The following is an 18,190-nucleotide window of genomic DNA, read 5'->3' as shown; positions in this document are numbered from 1 at the left end:
ACGCTTTGAAATATTTGTTGTATGCTAAAATAAAGAAATTCTGACATTTCCCTGCCTTCTGTAGCTGTTGTGTGATTTAGCAAGTAAAGGTATCTAGTAAAAATTGCAAACTTAGGAAATATACTAGTGAAGAAGTGATGAACAGTCCTATAATAAATGTAACTTAATTTCATATTAAATTAATAAATATGAAGAGAACACTGCAGTGAATACTTGCAAGGAATTTGACTCCTTGGTCATGATTTCAGAGTGTACATTTAATGTAAGGTGGATTTGTAGAGCACTGCTTGTTACCTCCAAGGGCATCTAGGAGCTAGAGTGCTAGTTTTCCAAATTTGTAGGATTCATGAGGAGCAGTGTATGAGTATTTTCACACTACCCAGGAAACTTTTGAAGTGCATATAAATTTGCCCTTTTATTTCATAAAATAAAATATAACATTACAACTATCCAACCAAACCAGGATTACACTATACAATTGGCAATTATTTATTTAAATATTTAAGCATTACACAGATAGGGTTTTCAAGAAATCAACCTTGATCTTCATTTCCTACAGCTTGGCAATACCCTCAAGATCTTTTTATCATTGCTGAACAACCTATAGTCTTGACCCACCTTATGCCACTGTTATGACTTTCCTTCACCCTTGCTTTCTAGTAGCTAGGGTTTTTCAGACATGCTAAAAGACAGTGGTTCCAGAAAGCTGGGCATCTGGGGATCTTATGAATTTATGAACACTTATACCTGCTTTAGGTAAGACTTAGGAAGACAGATATTTAGTTGCAGATCTGTTTTCTGTGATACCAGAATATTAATCACATTTCCAAAGAGCTATCTGAGCATGCTCCTTGAATCTCTAATTTTGTTAAACATTGACGTACTCCTCGTCAGGAACTTTAGCTTTTAGGTCCTTAAGTTTTGGTAGCAGTTGACTCTTTGGAGAAGTATTATGAGGGCCAAAATGGCTATTAGTCCCCCCAAAACAAATGGCTGCAAATTACTGTTTGAAAGCTGAACGCTCACTGGGACTACGTCTACTGCTCCAAGGTTACTAGTGGAGAGTGTGTGCTGGTCCTCACATACATTGTCATATACATATTTACCTTTAAAGTAGTGGGTCTTCTTTTATGGCATATTGTATTCCTCATTAATATGGATTTCAAGGAAATGGGTTGGCTGACCATATACAATGATGGCAGGCATTAACAGAGGTTGGTAATCTGGCAGTTAACTCTGGCTGTAAGTTAGGATAGTACTACAAAACCTAGAAAATCTGAAATCCAGTGGGAAATGTGCTCACATTTATATGAGGCACATAAGTCTGTGTCATGAAATTATTAATGTACTTGTTCAAAATAGAAATGATTTACCTTGATGTAATTGTGATTTGCTTTTCAGTGAGAGATATTCAGAGAAAGTGACTCCTCTCCTGGTATATGCACAAAGACATCTTATTGTCAGAATCCAGCAGTTCAATGGACCAAATGTTCCTCAGCCTCATTTCATCAACTATACATCCGAGCATGGAGTAAAAGTAAGACTCTTCAGTCCAGTATTATTGAAAAGCTGTGTGTTTGTTGTGCTCTGCTTTCTGCAACATGGCACTTTATAAGCATTTGTGAGTCCCCAGGAACTAAACGAAATAAATAACAAGAATTAATATTAACGACTGTTGGAAAATGACCCTCTCCAAAGGGTCACCCAAACCATTTTGCCTTCCTACTCATATTTTTCTGGCATTATTTGTGTTGACTTTGGAACTATGAGTACTTTACCACTGATAACCAGTTCTAAAGTGCATGTGCTTCTCCCCTAAACTTGGAAAAATTGGTGTATACACAATAGGCATATTTAGTTTACTTGTACGTCCCTTGTAAATGGCTATGCCATATGCCCAGGGCCTGTAACCTAAATGCTACTAGTGCCCGACAACACTGATTGTGCCTCCCATATAAGTAGCCTTTCAAACCTATCTCAGGCCAGCCATTGAAAGGCCTGTGATCAGGGGTTACTGCCACTTCGACTTGGCATTTAAAACCACTTGCCAAGCCTTAAACTCCCCTTTTATTACACATAGGTCAGCACTAAGGTAGGTCCTAGAGAGCCCTAAGGACAGGGTGCTGTGTAAGTAAAAGGCAGGACATGTGCTGTCAAGTTTTATATGTCCTAGTAGTGATAAACAGCTTAATTTGTTTTCACTGCTGTGAGGACTACGCCTCTCATAGGCTAGAAATAAGAATTCCTTAAAACACTTTTAAGCTGTAATTCCAGATCAGAAACGAATAGCTGCATCATGTGTTAGATCTTTGGAATGGTAATGATAAATCCCCTTTAATGATAACGTTAGATTTAACATTACTATTTTAGAAATGCCACTTTTACAAAGAGGATATTCTTCTACTATTAATGCTCTGTTTGGCCTGCAGCCTGTCTCCAATACATGTCTGGGGTGGGTGACAGCTACACTTTGTGCATTCCCTCTAGACAGCCACAGACACAGTAAAGGTGTGTGTGACAGAGATCACATCTGTATTCATCTGCATTTTGATAGCACTTCCTGGGAAAGAAGAGAGAGGGGAGCTGACACACCTGAATAGGCAGTGTCATCCTGTTTCCCACATAAAGGCTGATTACACCCTACTGATAGTGTGGAGCGAAGGCTGTGATGAAAGGGGGACCTCTGCACTTCGAGGGCCTGCTTTGAAGTCAACCCCATTCCAAAGGGACAACTGGGTATAAGTACTGGGGTTCTGAGCCTACCAAGACAGCACACTACTGGACCTGTGAAGAACTCTGCCAGGAGTAAAGACTGCTGTGCCTCAAGGATTGCCACTCTGCTTGACTGACTGTTCTGGAGGAGCTACTTCTCTAGTTTGCTGAGCTGCCCTGATGCCTGCTGATCTCTGCTCTGCTGATAAGAACTGGACCCATCTCACCTGAACCCAGAGTGACTCCAAGGGCTTGCTGGCTTGCCTCCTGTTTCTGAAGTCTCAGGGCAATCAAAGCCTTCCTACAAACTCTGCTGCTGGACTCTGCCATCTTTGAGTCCTCCCTTGCCTGAGGTGAAAATCTTGACCTGGGCCTTAGAAGTGAGTCCTGCAGCTGTTTTTGCATCAACATGGATGCAGTGACGACTTTGCGTTGATCGGAACCAAAGCATTGCCCTTCAATACCAACGTAAGTGCTGATCGACAACATCACCTCAACAGACTGCGAGGCTCGACAAGGACGCAGTGCCTGCATCATATAGGGGTCCCATGACGAAGCCTGCATCGACAGCGCAGATCGGCGCCAATGCTTCTCCACCATTCACAGGAAGGATGATGACGCAGCGTATCCTCGACTTCTCACATAGTCTTCAATGGTGGCGCTTGCTCCTTCCAAGGTACTTTGGCACCAGGACCTGTCTGAGTCCTTTAGCCGGCCTGCCCTCCATTGCGTTCAGCCTGAACTTTGGATTTACCCTGGTCTTCCACGACCTCAAGTAACCCCTTAGTGCTATTGACTTCTAAGCACTAATTTTGGTTTATTCTTTAAAAATTCATAACTCTGGTTCTCCATATTGGAATTCTGTCATTTGGTCTTGATTTCCTCATGAAATTGTCTATTTTTCTAAACCTTTGTGAAGAATGTTTGTGGTGTTTTCATTGTGTTAGTGGGGGTGTGTGTTGCACAGATACTTTACATGTTGCCTCTTTAGATAAGCCTGACCGATCTGTGCCATGCTACCAGAGGGTGAGCACAGCTTGTTTTTTAGTGTATATCTAGATTACCCTGACTAGGAGTGTGGTCCCTTCTTGGACAGGATGCATACCTCTTCCAACTAGAGACCCAATTTCTATCAGCGGCCATTATGCATTTCCTTCTTTACCAGATATATGCATTATTTGGTGCTTGAGTTAAGGGCTAAGCATAGAAACACATACTCATCTTTTTGAGTGTCCCTTCCTGTATAAATACTTGAATGATGTTGTTAGACCTGTTAGCCTTGAGGTGGTCTTCCCCCAAACCTTTTTGCATACTTGGCTCCTTTTTTGTGACGAAATTTGTTTTGGTTTACCTTGATCTGTGTTCACTTTGCCACTGCTAACCGGTGCAAAAGCGTTTGTGCTCACTCCCCTAAACATGGTTTAATTGGCTTACATCTGATTGGCATATTTAATTTACTTTTAAGTCCCTTGTAGAGTGGTATACCATTTACCCAGGGCCTGCAAATTAAATGCTACCAAAAGGCCTACAGTACTTATTATGCCACCCTCTTATGTAGCACCTTTAAACATGTCCCAGGCCCGCCAGTGCAGCCTGAGTTCAGTTTTAAAGTGCCAATTCGACTTGGCAACATAACTCCCTTGCCAAGCCTTAAACCCTCCATTTATTGTATATAAGCCGAACCTAAGGTAGACCCTAAGGAGCCCATAGGGCAGAATGCATTGTAATCAAACGCTTGGACATGTACTTTTAAGTTTTACATGTCCTAGTAGTGAAAAACTCCTACATTTGATTTTCACTACTGTGAGGCATACCTTTCCCCTAGGATAACATTGAGTTGCTTTATTATATTTAATAAGTGCTAAATCTTGATTGGGACCTGGTAACCAATCCATGTTTGTTATCTATAAAATTGTAATGAGGAAATATCCTCTTTAATGATAAAGTCGGATTTTTAATTACAATTCTGAAAGTTGCCATTTTCCTACCATTAGCCCTTTTGTGCCTGCAGCCTGTCTTGGGTCACATGAACGGGTATAACTGACAGCTAGTCTTAGTGAATTTCCCTCAGGCAGTCATACAATAGAGGGATTAGATGTTCCTGAATGTACCACTTGCTAACAGGATGTAGGGGGAGCTGAGCACAGCCCCACTTGCAATTAGATAGGCTGTGCCTTCACACAAAGGACTTAGCACCACCACATTGTCACTCAAACCAGTTTGTAGCCAGGGCTGGGAAGTCAGGAATGTCCATGCACTTCAAAAACCTTTCTAGAAGCTTTTCCCACATTCCAAATGACAGGTCAATTGTATACAAATAGGACCCTCAAACCCACTCTTTAGGTCACTCCTGGACCTGTGGAAGGTCTCTCAGATGACTGCTGCTGTGACCAGCTGTGCACTCTGCAAGACTGCTTTGCTGCTTGGAAATTTCCTTTAACCTTCGGAGGACAGCCCTGCTGTTGAGCCCTGCATCTTCACCTAAACACTAGACTACCAGAAGTGACTCCAAGGCTTAGTTTACCACAGGCAACACAAAAGATTTTCACCATCTTGAACCCACACCTGGACGCAGCCTGAGTGAGTCTTGAGCCCCCAGGTGGAGTTCCACTAGTCCTAGACCCTTGATGTTTGTGCTAAAGGTGTCCAGATGGTCAAAATTCAGAACTGAGGAAAGGAGGACCTGCAAGCTTGCCTATTCACCCAAGGTGCATCTCCGGTTGGATTGACTTTGCTGCTTCTCCCACTACGTTCTTCTCCGCAGCAGCAAATGCTGTTCAGCAGTCCTTTGTAAGGGGTATCCGAGCCCCTGGAACTGTCCTTAGCTACAGCCTCCTGCTTTTCAAGATTTTGGAGATTTTCGACTTGCAAAAAAGAGACTAGGTCTGTACATAGAAATATTCACCCTGGCTTCGACCCATGGCTCCAAAACGCTGATGCTCCCTCCTTTGACACTGCCTGCAGGCTTGTCCTGCTGAACTTTACTATCTCAGAACATTTTTCACAAAATATCTTTTAAGTCCGAAGGTAAACGCTGACCGGACCCAATCCATTTCCTGTATACAACCTGCAGTTCATCGCGGTCGGCCATATTTTTTAACTTTGATCAAGTCTTGTGTGGCTAGATGCACGCAGTTGGTGCTGCGATCTTTTACAATAGATCAGGTAGGGAAGGATCACTTGTCCTGCATAACCCGGGTATACAGGTCGCGTACCGATGTGTCCCAAATAAAAACCCTCATTCACGTGTTTAAAGATCGGAAAGCGGTATATATTGGTTCTCCGCTGTTTTATCACGTGATTGCATAATCATAGGGTTAGTAGTTATGCATCCTCTGTGCGTTGATAGAGGGCATTGTGCGACTCCATAGTGACGTCGTCCACTGGATGTGATGTTGACAGAGTCCATAAAATCCCCCTTCTGACGCGCTGAAATCAGTTCCTTCTTTTCCGCTCTTTCAACGTGGATCCAAAGTGTTTCCTCTGGGCATTTTTTGGCCTGGAACAGTGTGCCCTTTTTCTTTTTCTCTCATGTCTTTGGGGTTCAAACCTTGTGGATCCTGTGGAAGCCAGATGTCAACCCCAGACTCTCATACTTTTTGTATGTGGTGCCTTCGCAAGCACCACCACTCGTAGGATTGGGCTTCATGCCATTACTTCAGCTGAAGGCATTGTGGGAATGGCACTTGAAGATCCTGGTGGCACGACTGGTAGATGCCCAGCGTCGTCTGTCTCATTCCAAGCCTCGGGGGCGATCACAGGACTACTTTAGAAGCTATTTTCACAGGCTTCGCCACGTAGGCCCTGTGTTTCCACTGCCTTCTCCCAGCCCCAGATGAGAAATCAGCGCAAGACTCCACCTCACCCCTCCCTGTTTAGCCTGGAGCTGGGGTGACTCTACCTTATATCTAGAGTTACTTTACTACTCTCAATGCCATCCTTTGTCCTCCATCTCCCTCTGGTGCACTTTCGAGCCCCAAAGAGGTGAGAGGTGTCTTATCTGAATCCACTCTGGCTGGTTCACCCATGACGTCAGTTAGGGCCTCTGGATCCGTAGTGCGATCCAGGTCGGCTCCGGTGCACAGCCCTTTGGTGTTCCCACCTGCGACGTCAGAGGCCGATCTGCGGCTGCTACCAACAATGTCTGCTGCACTGCTACCAGCAACGTCTGGTACTGCGCTCCTCAATGCAGTGCCGGTCAACCTCACTGATACAAAGATAACGCCAGACAGTGTCAGGTACGGCGACAGTGGTGCCATCTGTCTCGGACACCTTCGCCCATCCTTCTCATCCATCAATTGCTATTTTTTCCATGAGGATCAGGATTTTGGAGGTAAAGGAGAGGAGCTTGGGTTTATGAACACCATGGACGAGACTGTCCATCCTCCTCTGGAGAGTAGTTGGCTGACAGAGCTGGGTGAGGCTAGTGGCCTTGAGTCCTGGCCAGATTTGGAATTTTTTCCCCTGCCAGCCTTGCTACAGAGGTGAGATCCTCCCTGCCTGAGGTGTTGAAGAGGGCAGATGCATTCATTGACTTCCAGCTACCCTCTGTGGAGGTGACCACTGACCCCTTGATGCAGGTGATTCACCAGAGTCAAATAGGAGTAGGGCTTGTGCTCCCCTGCAGTGATCTACTGTATGATATATTATTAAGGGCCAGGGCTAAGCCTGCCACCGGGGCCCCTGTGGACTGGTCCATTGCCTGTAGACACCGGCCCACGCCCGGAGACCCATCCTGTCTCTTCTGGCACCCAACTCCAAGAAGTTTTGTGGTGCAGGCCCCTTTATCCTCCTTGGACTCCAGCAATCCTCCCTAACATTCCTCCAGACAGGAAGAAGCATCTTCTCCTCAGCCACCTCAGCCTTGCGCTCAGTAAACACTGCATGTGTATGGGCCATTTTTACCAAGGGTTGTGGGATTCAGTGGCACGTCAGCTGTCTTCTCTTCTGTAAGAAATCCAAAGTGAACTCGCCCAGACACTCTAAGATGGGTTAGAAGCAGCTAAATTGGTAATGAGATGTGGCATGAATATCACGATTCAGTGGGTCGAGTAAAAGCTCATTTGGTGGCACTTCCCCGTCATGCATGGCTATGAAGGACATGCCGTTTGATTGTGATCACCTGTTGAGCACAATTGCTGATTCTGCATTAGAATGCTTTAGGGACAGTCGAGGTTGACCTGACTGTTAACTTTGTCTATTCCTGTACTGGATCTCTAGTTCCTCAATTACTCGAGTTGTAAAAGTGGAGACTCATTTTTTTTATTTTTTTACAGATGGGCCCATACTGGTGTGGAATCCTCTACTCCCGAATTTGAGTGGGCTTCAGCTCCCCTCAAGATCTAACGCATGTGTTTTTTTTCCATTTATAGTCCCCATCCACCTTCTGGTTGCACCTAGTACGGTGTTCCTGCATGGTGCAGGTATTATTATTTCTTACAGCCTGTCGATGATAGCTTTTAGCTCCCACTCTTTGGGAAATATTTTCTTTCTGGCTAAATGGGTTTACCACCTGATGGCACACGGTTTTGTTTTTTCTGAAGATGAGCTTCATGCCCAATACATTGTTACCTATATGGTGCGTTCTTTGCTCTATGTGGAGCATCTTCTGTATGCCTTATATATATTACTGAATACCTTTGTGATGTTTTTGATGTCCCCTCTAGGGAGCTTTTCATTAGAAATACCTGGAAGACTTTGTTCACGGCTCACCGCTTTTTCACTTGAGCCTAATTATGGTGAATCTCTCGTTTCTCCTTGCTTCACTTTACAGAGTGTTACTTATGCTTCTCGCTCTGGGACTATCCTACTTCTCCTGAGAGGTAATTACTTTCCTAGTAGGGCAATGGGACAAGTGGTAACGCCGTTCTACATCAATTGGTCCATGCACTTTTTTAGCGAGCTGCTCTTTCTATACCTCAGCAGGCTGTACACTTACCACTGGTCTCCCTGGCACTGGTGGTACCTGGTTTCAAATTCCTTCTTGTGTTCTGTATGGAAGGGAATTTTTCCTTATTCCTTTTACCCTGCCGGTCTTCCTTGTTGTAGCATCTTGTCTACATTTCCAGTCTATGCAGGTCATGTTTCTCGGTGCTTTTCTCTTGTGCCACTGATATTTTTGTCATTATAGTCACTCTTCACCGCAAAACTGTCTGTGATACTTATTTATAGCTTAGAGGTAAGGTTGTTTTCTTTTGCTGCCACTTCACCTTTGAGGCAAGTGTTCAGACACCACCCTGCGCATCCAGATGCTTAAAAAAAAAATGAAGCCACATTTCTTCTTAAGGTGCTGCAATATAGGCCTTTTCTGTGATGATGGCTATCTTCCATCTTATAGATATACCTTGTTGTTTACACATGTTCCTTAAACATTTTAGTTCAGGTTTTCCTAGGATTAGTTTACAAGTGGGACTGATTGCCCCCCTGGGATACAATCTCCTTGGCTGGTTCCTTTTACTTTACCCTAAAGGGCGTTGTGATAGTTCTAGCCCTATATTTCTTCAATATTATTTTTGGGGTTCCTTTCTTCCATAATGTTATCTGTGTACCTAACTTCTTTCGGAATTTGCGCATATACCTTAGAATAATTATGGTTGTGGGCCTCCTTAGCCTTTTACCTACTGGTGATTTTCAGGTTTCCTTTTTTCCTGTTGGAACATTATTTTCCTATACAAACAATTGTTGCTCTTATATATAGTTGCAACTCTTTCTGTTGTTTCAATTTTTTTCAGAAAAAAAGGATCAAATAAGTTTGTTTTTGATTTTCGGAATACCACTTTTGTGGGGTGTTTTGTCCCTAGAGGAATAGGTCTTTTTTCCTTTCGTTCCATACTTCAGCCAGATCCTGCTCTGTCAGATATAACGATTCCCTCAATGTTGACACTGGATACCTGTCCTAGCCCTTCCGTTTGTTGGCATCTATTTCCCCTTGACCTTCTTGTAGGTCCAAGTTGTGAGCTTGCTTTATCTATGCTAGCAAGGTTTGTTTGCACCTGCTGTCTTCTTGATATCAGCAGTCTGATTTTAGGCTACTCAGTCCGTTAGCAGATAGTTACATACTTCGTCAGTGTGTGTGGTGTCCTCCACACTGTCCATTCTGTTATATTAGTATTATCTTGCTGATGACTCGACTCGGTCCTCATATATTTTATGCATCATCGTAGTGACGATTTCTCTCTTTGGCTGATATATATAGATGTATAAGTATTTTCTTTTGTTACATGGGCAATTATTTATTTGTTCTACCTTTGCTCATTATACATTATAGATGATCCCAGAGATGTTGTCTTCCTCTCTGGCAGTTTTTTCTTAGCACAAGAGTTGGTTCTTTACCAATAGTAGTTCCCTTTTTCAACTTTCTCTTGTAGCATTGATCAATCCTTTCGCCATAAAAGATGGATTCTTAGATCCTCTTTTTTTCTCTGGGGTTTTTCAGGGGAGGTTTGGCTAACATCATGGCTTTTCTGAAATGCCAGAAACCGGTCCCCGGTAGCTTGTCTCCTTTCTGGTGAAGAATTGGCTTGGTAGTTTGGTCTGCCCTGTTCCCATGATGCACTGGGCCAGGGACAGACTAATTTGCATATAGCCAGGTTCTGAGCTGGGATGGGGCAGTGAGCTAAATAACGGTGATGGATCAAGCCCTGATCTTTGGACTGGGTAAGAGTGGTCTGCTTAATTCAGACACTCTGTTCATCACCACCCCCTTTTCTGAATCGATCATGGCTTTCTGCGGCAACACTTTTAGTCAGTGGCATTGACTGTTAACTCTGGTTTCCCAAATCTCAGTTTGCCTTGGTTCACATCCATGTTTGCAAGTAGTATTGATGTTAATAATGGCTGTTGTTTTCTGCCAAATGTTTGCTCCCCTGACATGGGAAACCCTATCCCCATGTTTTTCAATGCCATTATGCCTTCACTTGCCTGTGGTCCTTTCACATTTCTTCTGGTGTAGTGCATACTTCTGCTCACAGCAAATTGCTAAGAGCATCCGGTCTCTTCTCTTTTGTTCTAGACCGGCTATTTCTAGCCTGGGACTTTTAGCAGGATCAGTTTGCAGACCCTCCTCCCAGGATGGTATTACATTGGTATCTAATTCAAAAGGTAAGAAATCTGCAGCTAGATGGCTCTATCAGATGAACAAGTTACTTACCTTTGGTAACGCCTTATCTGGTAGAGATAGGATCTAGCCGCAGATTCCGTACCGATCCTTTCATCCTCTCCGTTCTGTGAACTGCTTTCTTCTACTTACAAGATACATTTTTCTTGGCATTGAGATGCCTTCATTAGAGTTTGTCATTATTTGAGACAAAAATGACTCTTTTTTGGCACACTATCTCCATAGGCAGTTTTTATAAGTGGCTTGTGTTTTCTGTGTGCACAATAGTCATGGAGGAAACCGACATCAGTGCGTCAGTGGGGGATTATATGGACTCTGTGGACATCACATTCTGTGGACGACGTCACTGCGGAGTCGCACAACACCCTCTACCAAAGCACAGAGGTACTGCTGAAAAAATGTCCAGAAACAGTCTGGCACCTGGCTAGATTTCAAAAGGAAAGGAATCTTCAGCTAGATCCTGCCTCTACCAGATAAGGCGTTACCAAAGGGAAATAACTTGTTGATCAGGTATCATCTGGCGCCCTGCGAGCAAGTGATTCCCAATACATTCCACCAGGTTGTAGTAGCAGACAGCCGGGAGAGATACTACCCTGTGGTGCTGTGAACCCTGCCATGCCTGTGGACTGTCTGTTAGGGAATGATCTGGAGGACACTGCCTGGAAGGAAGTGGAGCTCCGGTTACACCTGGAAATGTTGGGGATTGGCTGAGTTGGTCTGTGTGACCATCTCGTCCATAGCTGCTCAGGAGGGGAGTCAAGAAGGTCTGGAGCCTGGAAGAATGGCTAAGACAGCTGCCAATAGAGGGATGGGCAAGGGTGTTGGAAATGAGCCCCTGAATTTCCCACATTACCAGTGAATTGGGCACCAGAAGAGCCAGGTCCATACCCTAATGGGGACAACATTTCATCCCATGGTGTCCTGCCTGAACTTACTGGGTGGCAAGCAGAAGGGGGACCCACCAGAGAGGATTTATGAGTGCACAACCCTGGAAGACATGAGGCAAATGGCTGAAACCCAGACAGCTGGTGATACCTCTAAGATCACCTCGTATATTGTGAAAATTACCCCCTGTGTAGTGAGCCTAAGGCACCTTTGCATGAGGCATCCCATGTGTTGATTGTCCCCGAATGATACTGGGCCTTCCTACTGGGGCTGGCTCAGGAAATTCCCCTGAAAGGACCTCTTTGGCAAAAGAGGACATTTGCCAGGCTTGTATCCCACTTCTATTGGCCCCATATGAGGATCTACTCAGATGCATTCTGCAGAACTTGCCTAACCTGACAGGCCAGTAGGAAGACAGGGAAAAATCTGCAAGCCCCCCTGAATTCCTTCCCTGTCGTTGGCACCCCCTTTGAATGAGTGGGCATTGTCATTGTTGGGCCTTTGAACCACAAGACAGTCTTAAGCAACAGGTTTATCCTGGTGATGGTGGAACATGCTACAAGGTACCCAGAGATCATCCCTCTGAGGACTGTGACTTCACCTGCAGTAGCCAGGGCCCTGATGGTGATTTTCACCCAGAAGGTGTTCCCTAAAGAAATGGTGTCTGGCAGAGGCACTAACTTCATATCTGTGTATATGAAGTCAATGAAGAAGGAGCATAGGGTAATCTATCAGTTGTTGAAAGATTTAACAAGACCCTCACAAGCATGGGCAGAAGTTGGGTGTCCTCCAGCCATGCCTGCTCTTTGCCTTCATGAAGGCGCCACATTAGGGGGTTAGATTCAACCCCTTTGAACTTCTGTTGCATCACCCTGCTAGGGGATCTCTCAGTGTGGTCAAGGAGGGGTGGGAGCAAGCTCCCAAGAACCTCCCCTCATCACCGGATATGGTTAGCTACATGTTGGCCCTCAGGAACCAGTTGGCCAAGTTCTGGAAGAACGTTTCTGAGAACTTGGAGGCTTACAAGAAAGTTATGAAGCAGTGATCTGACCAGGCAGCTACCCCTGTGGAATTTCAACCTGGACAGAAAGTATGGGTAATGAAGCCAGGGGAGCCCAGGGCCCTCCAAGACTGTTGGACTGGACTCTATGAGGTGATTGAGAGGAAGGAGGAGGCCGACTACTTGATGTATCTCAAGTCCCTAGGAACCCCTAAGGGTACTCCATTTTAACTGCCACAAACCATACTATGAGAGGTCTTATATCACCATGCTACAGGAAAAAGATGATATGGAGGAGGAGGAGAGTGACCCTCTCCATGACCTCCTGTCATGAAAAGAGAATGATGGGACACTGGATGTGTCAACTTCTGCCCTACCCCGACGCCAGAACAGCAGAGGGACTGGGACAGTTATTGGGACAATGTGCCTCTCTGGTTTCCCTCACTCCTGGGCTTACACATGCGTAAATGGAGACAGCCCCTTGTCAAAAATAAAATCTACCCACTTTCTGGCAAAGTGAATGCCAGCTTCAAAGAGGAGTTCTCCAAGATGTTGGCACTAGGGTTGATTAAGCATTCCATTAGCCCTTGGTCCAGCCCAGTGGAGCTGGTACCAAAAGCATTCCTACTGAGCTGTGCCCAAGAACTCCGAATCTGCGTGGACTACAGGGCACTCACTTAGTCACTAAGACTGATGCTCACCCCATCCCTGAGCTGATGAGCTCAATGAGAGATAAGGGGCTGCCAAGTTCCTGAGTACATTTGATTTGACTTTAGGGTACTGACAAATTACATTAACTGAAATGCTAAAGAGAGGTCAGCCTTTTTCTTCCCAGATTGCCACTTTCAAATTCAGGTGATGCCCTTTGGTCTGAAAAATGCCCTTGCTGCCTTCCCGAGGCTGGTGGACCAGGTCTTGGCTTTTCTAAGGAATTCATAGTCCAAACAGGTGCCTAAGAGAAGGACAAAAGGGCAGTTTTATCAGAGCTCAAAGAGGATGGCCTAGATAAACTTTTAGCTTTCATCTCTAGGAGGTTACTTCCCCAGGAACAAGGGTGGAGTGCTAGTGAAAGAGAAGCATTTGCTATGGTCTTGACACTGAAGAAGCTGAGACCATATTTGTTTGGGACAGACTTCCGAGTTCAAATGGACCACAGGACCCTCAGGTGGCTAATGCAAATGAATCCATCTCCCTACAGAGCATGGACTTCACAGTGGAACAGCGTCTTGGGTCAGACCACTCCATTGCTCATGCGATATCGAGGTTAGTGATGAGAACTCCAAGAAGTTTGGGTAGTTCAATAAATGTAGAAGTACAGAAAGTGGTGCTGACTGACTATTAAATGATGATAAAGCCAATTTACAAGAACAAAATATAAATATATTAAATGCACTGTTTGTCTTGAGTATGTTAGTGTAAGAACCCGATGTAGCTGGGGTTTTAGAGATTTAGGTGTAGAGGAGATAAGGTTGTGGTCCACATGTTACTGAGGATGGCAAGCAACCTACCTAACTTTGTCCGAAGTAATATTACAAATTCTTGCAAGTTTTCAAACGTTTTGTCACATATGATTTTCCTGAGCTTGGTAGTCTTCCTTGCCCAAGGATGTTTCTGTATTCTTGGTTGTCTCATTTATTTTTCACTGCTAAACAATCAAGGTTCTTGCTTATTTGAATAACTTTCATGTTGAAGTAGCTATTACCAAACACCTTTGGTGATTTTCCAGTGTATGCGAGTTGTAAAACAAACACCTAACACTTATTTTACAAAACACTATGGGGTGTATGGCTTCTATTCACAAAGGTAAGTATACATGTGTATATTTACTCAAGACCATATTTACTAACACACCTCAGTATAATGCTACATTTTTGTGCAGTAACCATTTCTGAGTGTGATTTACATGTCTCCACCTCTATATATCAGGGGAAGGAGACTCCTACAACAAGATTTACTGGTGTAAAGTTACAACAAGTAACTATGCACATGTAGGTGGGAATTTCCACCACCATTGTGGAGTTCTCCATTTGGGAATGTTTAGAGAAAAGTCTTAAAGTTTATTTTTCTTAACATATAAAATTTTTCTCATATAAAATATTATGGTAAATGTTATGTTATGTTATGTTATAATGTATTTGTAGCGCGCACTGTTTCTCTAGAGTGTCCTGGCGCGAAGGAGAGCACAGGTGAGGGCAGGAATCGGATTAGCAAATCATGCTGAACAGGTGTGTTTTAAGCTGCTTCTTAAAGGCCTGAAACTCCGAGATGAATTGTAGATCAGCCGGGAGCGAATTCCAAGCTTCAGCAGCCTTGACAGAAATGCACTTACCCCCCAGTCGCACTCTGCGGAAGCGGGGAACGACCATCCGGCGTTGTGCCGCTGAGAGCAGAGGGCGCTTAGGTACTTAGAAGGCGAACCGCTTCCTAAGATAAGTGGGGCCCAGACCGTGGAGAGCCCTATGGGCCAGAGTAATTGCTTTAAACTGCACCCTCTGGGCCACCGGGAGCCAATGTAATTCCCGGAGATACTGGCGTCTGCTGGATCTCGTTGGGGCATTGAAAAGAAGCCTGGCTGCGGCGTTCTGAATGATCTGGAGCCTGCGCAACAAATAGTCGGGCAGCCCCAGGAACAGGGCATTAGCGTAATCCAGTCTAGACCGGATCAAAGCGCGGGTGACCGCCTCTTTAGCTGCTCTTGGGAGGAAAGGAACATTTTTCTTAAGTATTTTGAGAGTGCCAAAGCAGACCCCCGTCAGTTTTTTTATATGGTCGCTGAATCGTAGGTCCTCGCTAAACCAGATAACCAGATTTTTAGCTGGCCCTGCTTTGGGTACCGGGCAAGGGTAGCCCAGAGGCCACACGCGTGTTCTAAAGTCATCATGGAACTGGCCGTAGAGAAGGACCTCCGATTTATCCTCGTTACATTTGAGAGAGGCCTGGGCCAGCCATTGATATACTGAGGCCAGACACGTCTGGGTGGTGCCAGTATTCAAGTCAGAGCCACCCCAGGTAAAGAGTAGCTGCGTATCATCTGCGTACGCAATTACTTTAGCACCCAACTCCTCTGCCAGGCAGACTAGCGGAGTCAGATAGATATTAAAAAGAAGGGGGCTGAGGGTTGAACCCTGTGGCACCCCGGTGGCCAAATTCCTAACAGAGGAGGTGCAGGAGGCCATTCAGACCTGTTGTGAGCGGGAATCCAAAAAGGATTTAATCCATTTCCAGGCCAGGCCAGAAATCCCTACAGCAGAAAGCCTGTCCAGGAGCCACTGGTGGGGCACCGTATCGAAGGCGGCAAAGAGGTTGAGTAAGATCAGGGCTGCCCTGCCGCCCCCATCTAGACACTCTCTGATCGCCTCCGACATCTCAACCAAGGCAGTCTCCGTACTACAGGAAGATCTAAATCCTGACTAGGCTGGGTGAAAAGCTCCTGATGTTTCCACGAATGCCTCAAGCTGCCGGAAGACCACTTTCTCACATACTTTAGCGAGTGCAGGAAGGAGAGAGATGGGCCGATAGTTAACCGGCAGCAGAGGGTCCAGTGTCAGTTTCTTCAGGAGAGGGAGTAGTTTAGCACGCTTCCATTGAGCAGGAACGTAGCCGGCCCGAAGGGACAGATTCACCATATCCACTACTGCTGGACAAACTACCTCTGCTACACCCGCTAAGACCCGCGCTGGGCAAGGGTCAGCTGAAGAGCCAGACTTATGAGACCTTAAAAGGGCCAGCACGTCTGCCTCAGTAATGGGCAGAAATGAGGAGAACAGGGCGGGTCCTACTGGGTGGGTTGGGGAGGGATCCGAAAAGGGAGTCTCATTTTGCCTAGAAGCAGGACCAACACTCTCTTGAATCTTAGCAATTTTATCGATAAAAAAAGAAGAGAGCTCTTCGCACCACTGGTTCGATGCAGGTAGCATGCTTTGTTCCGCACAGGGGGAGAGGAAACTTCGGACAATCGCAAAGATCTCTTTGCTATTATTCCGAGCCAACATAATCCTCCCGGCGAAGTAATCACTCTTTGCCTTTCTAATAGCCATGTAGTAATCTCTCTGGGCTAATCGTCAGGCCGCCTTTGCTCTCGAGCAGTAGGTCTGATGCAAGCAAAGCTCCAACCTCTTGCAGCCCTGTTTCAGATCCCTAAGCTTAGAGGAGTACCATGGTTGCGAGGGGAGGGAGCGCCGGGTATTACCCAGTTTAGCATTAGAACAAGCTCCCACTCCCAGGCTGATCCAATGGTCAAAATTGGCCACCGCCCCCTCTAGATCTGTTGCAGAGGTAGGGTGGGACTGACGCAGGAACTCCAAGAGTGCAGGGAGATTTACTTTCTTGGTTTGTGGCCCGGAGGGACGTGTAGTATAGCTGCCAGATCTGAAAGCCTCCCACGAGTACCTTATCAAAAAGTGGTCAGACCATGTAGTCGGCTCAGGATCTGTGACTGATATGGGAAAGTTGGAAATAAAGATATGTATTAACCTAGAACTAATAAAAGAAAATGTTACATCACATAAAGGTTAATACAAGTTAAGTTTGTATTAAATCATGTATTCATTTAACTTGAAAAAATTAGTTTATTAATATTAGATTTAACATTTTTTAACATTTCCATCTACACTATTTTTTTTATTTTTAGTTAATATTTTGTAAATCTAGTACATTTTGGTAAGTTATGTGTTTAATTATTGTAATTATTTTAGAATATATTTTATAATGATTGTAAATAATTTTTAACTCCAAAATATAAATATACATATTTTAAACCTTGAAATGATTTAATATATTTAAAATGTGTTCCTATGGGCTGTAATTTGATTTTTCTGCCTCCTTTGTTTTCTGTGGGAGTGTGTTGCAGTGCCTTTGAGTGGTCATATGTTGTGTTTCACTTACTCCAAGGCTGTCTTGACACCTTTAGGAGTGTAGTAGTGTTAAAGGTTACGGCTTTGCATAACAGTGGTCTTACTTATGTATGGGTGTGTGTTTGTATTAGCCTGTCCCAATCTAAACCCATTTTAAAAAATGTCTAAACCGCTCCCATTTAGTAGTAAGTATTGCCTCATTTTCCAACAACTTCCCCTCACCCCTCCTACATTTACTAAACAAAGTGTACCTGCTTGTGCTGAGATCCCTGCACAGAAATGATCGGTGAGGCAGAAGTCCCCTTCTCCAGGTTTCTGAATAGCATTTTGTATGACGTGAGTAGTACTATGCTATTAAAACTTTATTTACTACAAAAATGCGGTTTTTAATAGGCCCCTGTTTTTGGGCATCTAACTGTGGATATGCTGAGACATAACCCTGGTTAGAAATAAGGAGTTAGAGGGTTGACTCCCTTTCCCCCTCTCCTCACACCCACTTGGCTTCTGAATGCAAGGACACCTTACTAATAGTTTGACAGAAGGGGATGGGATGGGAATAATACAATTTAGTATATTGTATATTGTACTAATAGTTGTACCTTTCCCTTTGTTCAGATGGCCCAC

The 18,190-nt window shown here is 44.6% G+C and overlaps 1 protein-coding gene across 5 annotated transcripts in view; it reads left to right on the top strand.

Moving 5' to 3' along the window:
• Positions 1-18,190, top strand: part of CFAP54 (cilia and flagella associated protein 54) — a 2,603,731-nt gene that overhangs the window by 1,385,216 nt on the left and 1,200,325 nt on the right. For all 5 annotated transcript variants that reach the window (XR_013608312.1, XR_013608313.1, XM_078677994.1 and 2 more), the window contains exon 39: positions 1,402-1,537. Coding sequence is in view for 3 of the 5 variants with exons in the window: in XM_078677994.1 (XP_078534120.1) it covers positions 1,402-1,537 (136 nt within the window). In the remaining 2 variants the exon portion in view is untranslated. The remainder of the gene's footprint in view (positions 1-1,401; positions 1,538-18,190) is intronic.

Source organism: Lissotriton helveticus, chromosome 1_1, assembly GCF_964261635.1.
Source record: "Lissotriton helveticus chromosome 1_1, aLisHel1.1, whole genome shotgun sequence".
NCBI lineage: Eukaryota > Metazoa > Chordata > Amphibia > Caudata > Salamandridae > Lissotriton > Lissotriton helveticus.
Note: the sequence above shows the minus strand (reverse complement) of the source record. Positions and strands in the feature narration are given on the sequence as shown.